General features: G+C 44.9%; 1 protein-coding gene across 3 annotated transcripts in view; it reads left to right on the top strand.

The window, feature by feature from the left end:
- Nucleotides 1–13886, top strand: part of TBC1D5 (TBC1 domain family member 5) — a 588062-nt gene that overhangs the window by 309959 nt on the left and 264217 nt on the right. For all 3 annotated transcript variants that reach the window (XM_018053168.1, XM_018053179.1, XM_018053183.1), the window contains 4 exons: nt 4518–4626; nt 6080–6169; nt 6263–6337; nt 7387–7454. In XM_018053168.1, coding sequence (XP_017908657.1) covers nt 4518–4626; nt 6080–6169; nt 6263–6337; nt 7387–7454 — 342 coding nt within the window. The remainder of the gene's footprint in view (nt 1–4517; nt 4627–6079; nt 6170–6262; nt 6338–7386; nt 7455–13886) is intronic.

Below are 13886 nucleotides of genomic sequence, written 5' to 3'. Positions count from 1 at the left end.
GAGACAGCCTTGGCTGACCGGCCACCGCTGAGAGCTCCTGTGCCACGCCTCCCCCCCCCCCCGCCCCCCCATCCCAGCTGCCCCTTCTCTGCAGCGACGTCTCAGCCTTCCCTGTGGGGACAGCCCTTCTCTGTTCCACTCAACAACTTCATTATCTGCAAGAGCAAAGTAGTACCTCTTAACCAAGTGACTGGAGGCCCTCAGGACTAGACTGTGGGTAGCCTGTAACCTCTGCTTAGTTATTGTAGGTGCCGGGGTTTCTTGTGTTAACTCCATAGAGACATTGTTCCTTGTCTAACGAAAACCAAAAAATGGGGTAAAACCATTATGTAAAATATACAATAGAGGGTTTTTTCTGTGTATCCTTATTTGGGAGAGCAATTCAGAAATTTTTTCATTTCAAAATTGCCATGTCATTTATGCAAGCTTCAGGTTAGAAAAATATTTAAACAGTTAAATGTAGAAGGTGCTAACCAGTTTCACACTCATTTTATGTGCATATCTTGGGAAGTATGTTAAGAGATGTTATTTTCTTGGGCTCCCAAATCACTGAGGACGTTGACTGCAGCAATGAAATTAAAAGATGCTTGCTCCTTGGAAGGAAAGCTATGACAAACCTAGACAGCATATTAAAAAGCAGAGACATTACTTTGCTGACACAGGTCCGTCTAGTCAAAGCTATGATTTCTCCAGCAGTCACGTATGGATGTGAGAGTTGGACCATAAAGAAGGCTGAGCACTGAAGAATTGATGCTTTCAAACTGTGGTGCTGGAGAAGACTCCTGAGAGTGAGCCCCTGAACATGTTTTCAGGGACCCGGTGCCTGCACTGCAGAGACTTGGCCGCTAGGTGGCACCAGGGCATGTTTATGAGCGGTTTCAAGGGCCTGGTCTCTATAATCTGTTCCATTTGCGGCAATTAGGCACCTAAATGTCCCCTGTGTTCTTAACCACTCACAGCATCTGCTGACTCACCTTCTCAGTCCAGCTGGTGAAAACGTATCTCTATACTTTTGGACCTCATGTTCAAAACGTAAAGCTGTAAGGAAGGAAATCCAAGGCGCATCCCTGTCCTGCCCTCTTAGGGCCTTTTCGTCCTTTGGTGTGTCGAGAACCACGCTTCCCTTTGCTGCTGCCAGCCCCGTCATTCAGGACGGTCTGGCCCGCATTCTCATTCTTTCTCTCTTGTGACAATGTACTTACTTTTTCTGAGACTCAGTTTTGTCATTCACAAAGAGGGGTTGAAAATACTCAGGAGGGTCATTGGAAAGGTTAAAAGTGATTTACCCAAAATACAACATATCATAACATGAATGGATTTTTTTTTTAGCATTTTGAGAGCATCATTGCTAGATTTTTTGCTACGACAGACTATATAGTTTTATGTAAGACAAAGTTAACAACTATCTCTTCTTTACTCTTGTTAATTAAATGGAAAAATTCCTCCGCCGACTCCTCAGTACTTAATATTCTTTTCCCAGGTTCAAGACTGTTGGCCACCATTTGTATTTATGATTGGAAAGAACTTTTCTTTTGGTCTAGCTCCCGTCAACGGGTTCAGCTTTCCCACATTCTGTCCTCTATACACTATTTGACCTCTGGCAGCTAAGTTTTTGGGTAGCATTTCAGTGCCTGTGGGGATACTACTTATCGTGTTTTACACTGAGTTTTAATTTTTTGATGTAAAGTTATTTCTCCCTCCTCTGAACTGCCACAGTGCTTTGCCTTAATCACATGATTATTGGTTTACACATCCGTTTGCTCCCTTAACTGAATGCTTTTAAAAAATACCTCTAAGTGCTAAGTACACAGTAGGTACTGAGTAAATGTTTATTATGTTTACTGTGTATCACAGTTTATTAACAAAACACCGTCCCGTAGAAGAGAAAGACAATTAGGAGATTATTTTGTGGCCTTTATGTGCCTGTGTTGTCAGAGCTCTCCATCAGTTTGAGATTTGTGTTTTAATTAGAACTATAAGTACCTCTGAATAAATTTAAATAATTGTGAATTTCAGAGAGAATGTTTCCATTTCCCATGCCTCAGTCTCCTTTTTTCTTTACCAACACTGTAATCAAGGCACAGGGTCTTATTTGAGCCAACAGATAGTTATCCTTCATTACGTAAGTGCTGTGTGACTTGACCTTAAAAGGCTGCGGAACTTGACGAGACGGCAGTGGATCTAGCCAGCTGCGTCTGCCTCCACGGTGCACTGGGCCCTGTGCGTAGGAGCTGCTTTGGGAGAGTCTGGGGGAGCCATTGCCTCACACGCTCCCTCTTTGATCTGAAAAGCACGGCTGCTTTCAGGTCATGGAGCTGCATGGTCTCAGACAAATTATGCCATTTGAAATCTGTGTTTTCTCTTTGTAGACTATAAGCTATTTAAACAGAAGCACGTTTTCTGAGATGTACGCCTATATTGTTCTTTGTTCATTTTTTTTCCTCATTTTGACTAAAACTAAAAGCAAAATTTCAACAGTGAGATGTGGGTGATAATATGTGAAGCTAATGGGAAATGGATAGATATCATAGATAATACAGACGAACTAAAGTAATGTTCAAAAAGCCCAAGAATTGATTTCCTTGAACTTGAAGTGGCTAAGAATTAACTTAAGCATAAAAACAATGTAAAGAGAATCAAGAGGAAATAAATGTTAGGTTTAAAATATATATGAAAAGTTTGTGGTTTGAAAATCAAAATAATTAGGTTAAAAATACACATACCTGGCAGATAGCAGTGTCTTTAATGTATGAAACACTTCTCTCTTGGACCAATAAGTCCAAGTAAAAGCAGTGTTATTATTAACAACAATATTAAATTTTTAGATGTTATGATATGCTGGGTGCCCTTTTAAGGGTTTTTCATATATTTTAATTCTCATAGTAATTATTGGAGGCAGTTGCTATTATTATTACTCCATTTTACAGAGGAGGCAGCAGAGACACAGGCTAAGTGAACTTCAGCATGCTTGCACACCTAGTAAATTATGGAGTTTCTGCATGGATGACTTTCTTTGTATCGCAGAAGCGTGGCTCTGATGCCTGTCCTCTTGGCCAGTAGCCTATACTGCTTAAAATGGGCAAAGGGCAAGAAAGGACATTTTTAAAAAGAATAAATAAAATGGCCCCAAATCATGAAAAAATTTTCTGTTTCACTAATGATACAAAAGGAAGTAAAACTCTAAATGAAATTTATTTTCTTCTTTGACTAGGGTGATGGAAATAAGACATTTCCATGGAGTGGTGGTAGGAATTCATTTCTCCCAGTGCAGGGCTGTGGGGAAGGGCTGAGGTTCTCTGCTCAGGGCCTGAGGGACTGCCGTTGCCTTGGCCACTCTCCTGGAAGGCTGGGTGTGGGAGACGCAGCTTGCTCCGCAGTCGGGGACCGGGGCACTGGGCGTGCCGCTGGTTGGGATGCACAGTCTGCGGCCGCCTCGTGCACGGCTTTTCTTTCCGAACACTAGTGGGGCCTGGCCAGGGACAGCCCCGCACGTGGCACAGAGGACGATCGAGAGGTTTTGTGGCTTCCTTTAGAGTTCATCTTTCTGAAGAGAGTGCCAGGCTTGCAGCTTTGATGATGAATTTCACATTGTCAGTTTATTGTGGCAGTATGGAATCTCAGGGAAATTTCATACAGCCGCACTAAGTCACCTCAACTGTTGACAAATGATTCTTGATGTTTAGTTTGGTACAAGATGCAGAGAATATAGGTCTGCTTCCTTTATTCAAACTCAGTAACTGGTTTGGGACAATTAATTTCCAATTGTTTCCCAGTAGAGCAGATTTACTTGTATATTAATGAGGCACAGGTGTTGGGCCCCTGGTGTCTGTGTGCCTGGGAGGCATATTTCAGTTGTTTATCTCCTCAGCCATAGGTACAGCAAGGTACTCGAGCTTGCCTTTCACAGTTTTTACAGTGAGGCTTTTTAATTTTTTTGATTTTTTTTCACATTTGCCTGCACCTGTTAAAATTTTAAAACTGTGTAGAAAGAAGTTGCAAAGATTTCAATAGTAAATAGTACTAAAAATTAAAGGAAATAATCTTCTATTCTGTTTAACTGCCCAGCCTTACGTGAAAGAGAAGTGAGTTGATTTCATGAGATCTTTCAGGTGAGAAGCCAATATGATCAATCAATGACCCAAATTTTGGTTGTGTATTTTTGAAGCAGGTATATCTTTCTTACTGTCTAAAGCAGTCATATACTTGTATTAATATTCATTTTTTTTCTTGTTGATTCACTGAACTGCACTACCAACATTTAAAAGGCAGTGGAATAGCCTCCATAGACATTATGAATTTCAGTAGCTGGCATAATTATAGCGATCTACATATTCATTAAATCTACAGGAGAACTCTGTCCAAAAAGACAGCCATGCGTTCAGAAACAGACAACTAAATATATATATTTTAAAAGTTGCATCTCTGAGGCTTATTTCAAATTAAATTCCTGTAGCACTCCTCTCCAAGCAGAAGGATTTTAACAAAAGGATCCCCACGCTTTGGTTTCTTGCATCTAGGAAAGAATGGGAAGAACTATTTGTGAACAACAATTACTTGGCAACAATAAGGCAGAAGGGGATTAATGGGCAGCTGAGAAGCAGCAGGTTCCGCAGCATTTGCTGGAAGGTAAGAAGAAAATATTTATTTACAGTTTGTGGTTGCAGTCTATCAACACATTACCTGATGCCCTGGAATATCACCCATGCAGGGGATCACTGAATTTTCCAAGAGACTTCACTCTCGAGGTTTTGGCTATCTAGGTTTATCTTTCATAGGACATTTGCTAATAAGGTTGAAGCAAGCTCCTTAGTCCTGGATAGCTGGCAGTGGTATAGGAGTCATTTGAAATACTGGTCTTTTCATCCCATTTGATGGTGCGGAACTCAGGCAAAGCCTTCTGGGTCCCCAGAGGCATTTGCGGAAATCCTTGGCGCTGGGCAGGGGTGGTGGGTGGCTGTTCTCTGGCTTCTGTTATATCGAGTGCTACCATGCAGTCGCCCACCTTCATTTCTGCCCGAGTAGCAGACAGGAAAGACACTTCCATATTTTCTGTACCGGAACACAGTGAAGGGCAGCGAGAAGCAGCAGTGGAGAGAAATTAGGTCAGTTTCTTTCAAAGGAAGGCCATTGGTCACCCCCTGGGTAATGATGATCTGCAGTGTCTCTCGTGGCTTAGAAATCGGTCCCTTTTTGTTCTTTCAAAATGAATCAGTTTAGATTGAGACTCACTTTTTAAATGACTTATCTTGAAAGTTGTTTAGGGTTTATCTGCATAAATTGAGCAGACGGAGCTGGCAAGTGAAGACAATAAGGAACACTTAATGTATTAGACAGTTTGAAATCTAATAATTCAAGTTTAATAATTAAAGTGTGTTTTCCTTCTGCTCAGTGAAGGCAGGGTCATGCTGCTCAGCTGTGTGTACAGGAGGCTTTGCCCCCACCCCTCCACTCCATGTTGTTTAACTTTTTGAGTCTCCTTCCTTTGCTAAAAAATAAACTCAAACCCAGGTTTATTTTAATGTTTTATTAAACTAAATTAAATTTGTCTTTTTGAGAATGCTTGTTAATTTTGTAAACTGATTGCTAGTTGTAAATTGCATTTTCTGCTGTAAAAGGAATGACCTCACTGCTCAGGCTTGTCCTCAAATTGTTCCTCTCTGTCCATTACCTGCTTGTTTGAAGACTGATCTTGGAAACCTTGACGCTACAAAGTGGACCTTGTGCTTGTCAATGCGCTCTATCAGTCACCCCTGTAATGCAAGGAAGGAGACCAGAGTGGACCCGAACCCTCACGAGTTCTCCTTGTCCACCTTTACTGTAACTCTGGAGAGCAGATGATGCCATCTTGGGGTGTGTCTTTTAGGACCTTGCTTCCTGGCCTTTGTGCGCTTCTGCAGTTGTCCGAGTTGGTATATGTCTTACCACCCCACATACAGTTGCGAGCTGGAATGGTGATGAGTGTGAAGCACCACGGATGCATCTTCTTCAGTTTTCAAGTGATGCCTTTTGGCGTAATTTCACATTTTCTTAAGATTTTTATAAAAGTTTTCCTGTTTTTTTGTTTTTTTTTTTTTGACAGCTTTTTCTTTGTGTTCTTCCTCAAGATAAAAGTCAGTGGATAAGTAAAATTAAAGAACTAAGAGCATGGTATAGCAGCGTTAAAGAAATAGTAAGTTGTACTTTAAGTAATGTAACTATTTTCTTAATTAGGCTTTGAAGGCCAGCAGCCTCTGACCTTTGCGTGTATTTTCTTTCTTTCCAGCACATCACAAACCCTAGGAAAGCTGTTGGCCAGCAAGACTTGATGATCAATAACCCCCTTTCCCAGGATGAAGGGGTAAAGTTGATGTTTATTCACGTCTCAGCCGATCTTGCCCATCAGAGCATGCTTGTGTCTCACTGTCAGTCACCATGGAAGCCGTGTTACTCTACGCCAGTAGGACAGTTCTTTTATCCCCGTGTTAGTCCACCTAGAGCCGGGTGGACGTTATTGCCTGCTGTGTGCTGACAGTGTCGGGGGAAGCCAGTGGGCTGCTTATGGAGCTGTGAGATCTGTGAGAGCTCAGGGGCAGAGAGACAAGAACCGAGAGGAGGGCTCGGCTGGGGCTGAAAGGCTGCCGTGTACAGAGCCTCCCTTCTCTCGGAAGTGAGGAGGCCACACCGGGAGGACAGCTCTGCGGAAGGAGATAGCTGTGTGTAGTGACTCTGTGAACAGGGTTTAAGATCATGAAAAAGATGAGGCCCTCCACCCTCAGATCCCAGTGCGGACGAGGAGTGATACAGCTCAGAGGCACTGTGTCGCTTCTCCAGTTCCTGTTTCTGTGCTGAAGGACGTTGTTTTGTTTCACATTTTCTGTATAAAATTAACATTTCTTTTTCCTCATATGTGTAATTATTATAGTCAGTGAATATTAAGCAATTTTTAAAACTTGAAGTTCATATTTTAAGAAATAGATAAAAATCTCTGCGCTTAGGAAACCAAAGCTTTGTAGAAAACATTAGGTATCTTTCTGTGTTGGCAATTCAGGTCAGGTTCCAGTGGGAGCAGCTGGCCTGTGGTCCTCCTCTAGTCCAGGTAGACCTTTTTGTTGTTGTAAGGGTAGCAGATGTCTAGCAGTAAAAGTATCATTCACTTTAAGTAGATAGTAGAAAATTTTAAATATGCACGGTAATATCACTGGAAAAACTAATGTTAGAATGATTATGTGTCTCTGAGATTAGACTAGATTTTAATAAAACATTTTCCAGTTCCAGGTTTTCTATCTGCAATGTGAAATCATAACTCAGAGAAGGATAAATTTTAATTATTTGAATCATTAGATTGAGATCATAAAAGTCAAGCAAAGGTGCAGTATTGTTTTAAATAAATTGCTTTCCTTATTTCAGAGTCTTTGGAACAAATTCTTCCAGGATAAAGAACTTCGGTCAATGATTGAACAGGATGTCAAAAGAACGTATGTAGAACTATTTACAAGTTACCTTCAGTAATTCAGACTGGTGTTACCTCTTTGAAATTTTAGCAAACCGTACAATCTGTAGAGGAGCCTTAGTCGAATGCAGTCTTCTACTTGTGTTAATAGTTATTTTGGCCAAATTTTGATGATAATAGTTACTTTCTATTCTTAAATTATAGACCTTTGTGTTCCCTTTGTCAAAATAAGTTAACGTTTATAATATTGGTAATAATATAATGTATAAATACTTAAATGTTTGAATCAATTTTTCAGTTTCCAACGTTTGCGTATAGTCATGTGCTTCTAATTAAGGTTATATTTTGTAGTCTTAATACTGGTTTTGCTAGAAAAAAATTATCTTTTGCTTTACACCTCTGAATCCCTTTCTAATCAAATTACTGTTTAAATGGCAGGTATATTTTTACCCCCCTTTATTTCTGTTCCTCTTGACACCATTCCAGATCATCTCAGTGTTTACTATATGAAGTGGCTCTTTATCCAGCATATAGTTAATTTCTGTAACTTTTATGTATTGGACCTCACTTTTTTGGGGGCCATGTAATGGGGAGCGCATGGAATTTGTGTGGGAAGAGCCTGGGGTAAGTTCTAGCAAGGTATACTCTAATCCTGGACAAAGTAATTTCAACAAAGGTCTTTCCCCCTTAGATGTTCAATTCTGCAAAACAGAGATAAGACCAAGTACCTCATGGCATAGTTACAGGTTCGCGTGTTGTCAGTGTAGTAAGTTAGCGGTGTCTACATTCTAAGCTGTGTCAGTGTCCGCCGAGCGCCCTTCCCCCCCGGGGTCTGGGATGAGCCCGGTGTCTGAGAGCCCGCACCTCCAGGGCTGCCTCCCAGGCCCCCCACGCCTGAGTCTGTCTGCCCCTCTGGTCCAGGTCCCACTGCACCAGGCACGCAGGCAGGCCCCTGGCTCCAGCACTGCCCTCTCTCCAGGCCCCAGACAGAACGACCAGATGACGTGGACTTGCGTTACGGTCATACTACCGATTTAGCAAATGAGATTTTCTACTTTAAAATGGAAGTACTTCAGAGGGGTCGTGGGTTCAGAGAACAGCAGCACCACTGATAACTGGCCGTGGTGGTGAGTTGGAGACAGGAAGTGTGCAGCACTTGGGTGAGCCTGGTTAGGACGAAGAGCAAGCAGCTTCGGGGCAGTTAGCCTCCTGAGTCAGGCCGTGGTGCTGGCCTCTCGTCGGTGATTTCAGAAGGCAGAGTGCTGTTGTTTTGGTTCACAGGAGGCCCTCAGTAAATATTTGTTGGATAAAACAAAAGGATGAATTTCCTCACCCATCGCTTTAGTAACTAGCTGGGTAATCAGTGGTGATAAAACAGGGTTCATAAAAACAAAATGCACAGTGTATATCGTTTACCAAGCAGTAACGATATCTCTTCCTTAAAATGCTAGGTAGTTATCTTAGAAAACTTGATAGCTTACGTTTGAAGTAGCCAATAAGAAGAGCGTGAGTGTCTCTGCTGTTGTCAAATGGAAGTGGAGGCACTGTGGCACTGGACGGGGTCCCACACCAGGACAGCCAGGCCAGGTTGCCGAAGGCAGCGGGGGAAGAAGGAGAAAGGGGAAGAAAAGGGTGGAGAGCAAAGCCAAGCAGTAAGTGGGACTGTGAGCCCCTTCAGCATTTTGGTTCCTTAGATCAGACATTTCTGCTTTGCTCTGTGGGAAAATGTTATTTCTCAAAAGCTATATTCTGTATGTTTTTCTTATAAAAATGTGTGTGTGTGTCTGTGTATATAACACACATACATGGCAATTTTTTTCCTTATAATTTGTCTCCACTGGTGCACTTTAATTCAGGTTACAAAGCCGAGATGCAGAGAAGGCCTCTGGGTGGGGGAGGTTCATACCTCCTTCCCCAGAAGTCTCTCCCATGTCTCGCCTCACATTTTGAGGAAGTCTCCTAGCCATCTCTATGTAAATTCTGTGGCAAGTAACTTAGCTTGTAGGGTAAGGCTGTCTGTCTTATTTTAAAGCCACCAAATTGCTAATCACAAAAGCTGAATAGCTTGAGTAATCTTACTGTTAATCCTTCAGGCCCCACACCCTCCGCAGAAGGCACTGCGTGTGCTCAGTCGTGTCTGACTCTTTGTGACCCTGTGGACTGTGGCTCCCAGGCTCCTCTCCCATGGAATTTTCTAGGCGAGAATCCTGGAGTGGGTTGCTGTTTCCTCCTCCAGGGACCGAACGTGTGTCTCTCGTGTCTTCTGCGTGGGCAGGCGGATTCTTGATCACTGCACTACCTGGGATGCCTTTAGAAGGCACTTCATGATCCCAAATCCATGGTTTTCAACCCAGTCTGAACCGCAGCTCATACTGCAGTGGGCGGAGGGTGGGAGCAGCGCAGCTCCGTGACTGTTCGCCAGCGGCTGCGAGAGAGTTGGGTGGTTTTGACTGACTGTCTCCTGTGTTTCAGACCCGTCCACTGCATGGGAGATCAGAGTGGTGGGGAAGACAGACGAGTTTCCTGTTGTCGTGGGATGCACATTTTAGTGTGGGGCGCTGGGGAGGGAGACAGAAGCCCATGTAGATGCAGAGGGTCATGGAAGAAGGCAGTGACTGCTCTGAAGAAATCAAAACAGATAACCTTACACACAGCCAGACAGGTGGCTGCTTTAGGAGAGGCATCAGAAAGGGCATCTCTGAGAAGACCTGCTTTGCGCTGAATGAAACATGTTACAAAGCCAGCAATGTGATCTGGAGGAGGAACCTTCCAGGCTGAGAGAGCAGCTGACGCCAAGTCCTCAGTGAGAGCGAGCTGAGGATCAGCAGGCCTGCTCGGGGTGGCAGTGGCGGTAGGAACGTCTAGTGGGCTGTTCCACCGACCACAGCTAGGAGTTTGGGTTTGACCCCACCTGCAGTGAGGAGCCTGGAGGAGCTGAGGGGAGTGTGGGACCCGGGAGGAGGGCTGGGGAGCCTGGAGGAGCTGAGGGGAGTGTGGGACCCGGGAGGAGGGCTGGGGAGCCTGGAGGAGCTGAGGGGAGTGTGGGACCCGGGAGGAGGGCTGGGGAGCCTGGAGGAGCTGAGGGGAGTGTGGGACCCGGGAGGAGGGCTGGGGAGCCTAGAGGAGCTGAGGGGAGTGTGGGACCCGGGAGGAGGGCTGGGGAGCCTGGAGGAGCTGAGGGGAGTGTGGGACCCGGGAGGAAGGCTGGGGAGACTGGAGGGTGTGAGCGGGAGTGTGGGACCTGGGAGAGGGTGCCTGCTGAGCTGTGGGCAGGGGTAGAAGTGGGCACATCCCCTGGAAGGGCAGTGGGTGTCAGCTACAACGTGGACTCCAGGCGGTCTGGAGCAGATACAAGCTGAGGACAGGTATTGGATTATTGTGGCTTTCTCCCACTCCTCAGTTCGGTTCCATTGTTCCCATTGTTTGGGGGACTTTTCACCTCTCACCTGGGAGTCTCTTGTCTAACTCTTTCCCTTGACTCTATTAACTTGCTTTTCCTGTCCACCTCATGTGTTGAACCCTGTTTCTCTCAAACACGTTCCTAGTCCTGCCCCTACTTGCCTGTCTGGACCTTCTGTGACCTCTGGTTTTGCAGAATATGTGCTTATGCAGACTCCCTAACACACACTGTCCCTTTTCAGACTGTCCAGTTACCTTTGTGTTACTGACTTCTAGTTTAATTCCACTGTGGTCTAGGGGCAGGCATCGTATGATTCCTCTTCTGTGAAATTTGTTAACGTGTGTTCTGTAGTCCAGAATGGGATCTGCCTCTGAGAATGTTCTATGTGAGCTGGAGGAGAATGCGTATCCTGCTTTGTTGGATAAAAATGACCTGTAGATGTCAGTTAGGTCCAGTTGGTTGATGATGTTGCTTAGTTCAGCTCTGTCCTTACTGGTTTCTGCCTGCCAGTTCTGTCCATGTCTGATCAAAGGGCGTTAGAGTTTCCAGCTGTAACAGTGGATTCTTTCCTTTCTCCTGGGCTTCCCAGGTGGCTCAGAGGGTAAAGCATCCGCCTGCAATGTGGGAGACCTGGGTTCAATCCCTGGGTCAGGAAAATCCCTTGGAGAAGGAAATGGCAACCCACTCCAGTACTCTTGCCTGGATAATCCCATGGACGGAGGAGCCTGGTAGGCTACAGTCCATGGGGTCACAAGGAGGCGGACAGGACTGAGCGGCGTCCCTCTCACGCTAACTCCTCTTCACAGGTGTGCCGGGCTTTGCCTTGCACAGTGCACGCTAACCCCTCTTCACAGGTGTGCCGGGCTTCGCCTTGCACAGTGGGATGCTCTGTTGCCAGGTGGCTCTTGTTATGGCCCATGTGTCTTCTTGTAGAATTGACCCCTTTATCATTATTCAGTGCCCTTTTTTTGTCTCTTAGCTAGCGTTAGCATTGGATATTGTTCTCCAGCTATTGCCTTTTAATCTATGTGTGTCTTTATTTAAAGTGCTTCCATAGGCAGCATGATGTTGGATTTTAGCATGATTCCTCGTAAGGCAAGTCTACTGACAAATTCTCTCAATTTTTGCTTGTCTGAGAAAGTTTGATTTCTCCCTCACTTTTTAAGGGTAGTTTTATAGCACGCAGAATTCTAGTTTGGCAGGTTTCTCCTTCTCAAACACTTGGAATTTTTCAGTCCACCTTCTGTCCTGCATGGCTTCTGAAGAGAAGTTGAATGTAATTTTTGATTCCTGTATAGGTAAGATGAAGTCCCACCATTCCCCGCCTGTCCCCACCTTTAAGAACTCTGTCTTTGATTTTCTGCAGTTTGAAAATGATGTGCTGAGGTGTCGTTCTTTGGGCATTGTTCCTGCGTGGTGGCTTCTGAGCTTCCTGGCCCTGTGGTCTCGGTAGTGTTCTCGGTGACTGTCTCTCCAGACGTTTCTCCTGCACTTTTCTCTCTTCTCCTTCTCTCCCCGTGAGAGCCCTTGAATGCTCTGCTCTGTTTTTTTCAGTCTTTTTCTCTTGCTTCTCAGTTGTTGAGGATTTTGCTGAGACATCCTCAGGCTCAGATTCTCTCCTCAGCTGCTTCCAGTCTACTCGAGGACTCAGCCCATCAAGGCACTCTTCCCTGTTACCCTGTTTTATACCTCTAAATTTACTTTTGGTTCTTTCTTAGGATTTCTGTTTCTTGCTTACATTGCCTGTCTGTTCTTGCATGCTGTCTGCTTTATCCATTAGAGCCCTGAGTGTATTAATCATACTTGTTTTAAGCCCCTGGCTTCATAATTGCAGTTTCTTTGGTTCTGATGCTTGCTCTGTGTCTTCCAATTGTTTTCCTACCTCCAGGCCTTGTAATTTTGTGTTCAGCTTGGTTTTTATGACAGCTCGATGTAACTCCTGGTTAAAGGAGCTGCTGTGGTAGGTCGTTTGCAGTGTGATGAGCTGAGGGGGGACGTACCCTTTAGATGTACGGTCAATCTTTCAGTGCCTCTGGACTGTGCTCTTCACAGTGTTTCTCGGATCACCCTTCCCCTTAGATGGACAGGATAGCTGTGGTGGGGGCTGGGCTGGGCCTTTCCCTCTCCCTAGGTCAGTTAGGGGCCGACGGAGTCTCAGCAGGTTGGGCTCTGGGTAACTCGTTCTCCCTGCAGGCAGGCCTCGCTCAGAAGAGCAGAGTCCCCCTCTGTCCAGGTTGACCCGTTTCCCCTCCCCCTGCCATAGCTGAGGGGGTTTTTCTCTGGTATTCACTGTGGGAACCTGGCCGAGCTTCTAGAGGTGAATCTCCCAGTTTTGTGTGGGCCTCCCTATGATGGAGTTTTCCTGGAGTTTTTAACCCTCAGAGGTAAAGCCCATGGACACAGGAGCCTGGTGGACCGCAGTCCATGGGGCTGCAAAGAGGTGCTGTTTCTGTGCAGGTTTTGCGTTCCATGCAGCTCCTCTGTGCCAGGGTCCAGCCCCAGTGGATCCAGGGAATTCGAAGCAGGGACGGCGTTGGCAAGGAGAACTTATTTATTTATTAATATAGAAATATAAGATTAGATTAGGAAGAAATAGTATAGTAGGAAAATTAAGTGGAGAAAAGAGGGCTGAATAACTTGGTTTATGTGGGAAGCCAATAAAGTTCCAGACAAGGAGTTTGCACCATCTACATTAGGCCACCGGCGTCCTCTTGAATATCGGGGGGTGCCCCGCCTTGGGCTCCCCCTCACGTGGATTTTAAAAGCTGGGACAAGTAAGTAGTTATGGTGAGCCTCCACGCCCCAGATGGGAATTCAGCCAGAAATTAGAGAGGAGACACGGGGGAGACCAGTCCAGCGACTGGCCCGTCCTCTATTGTTCAGAAGGCCTTTTATACTTTTTTGATTGTACATAGAGATCAATGGGTAATACAAAATTATGCAGCGTTAGCAGTCCAGACTCTTATTGAAACCAGGCTTTTCTCTCTGCATACCTAATTGTGTACATAAGTCTTAGGTGATTTACATCATCTGGCCAAAAAGGGCCAATTAACATTT

The sequence above is a fragment of the Capra hircus genome, chromosome 1 (genome assembly GCF_001704415.2).
Source record: "Capra hircus breed San Clemente chromosome 1, ASM170441v1, whole genome shotgun sequence".
Classification (NCBI taxonomy): Eukaryota; Metazoa; Chordata; class Mammalia; order Artiodactyla; family Bovidae; genus Capra; species Capra hircus.
The sequence above is the reverse complement of the archived record's forward strand: the minus strand, read 5'-3'. Positions and strand labels throughout refer to the sequence as shown.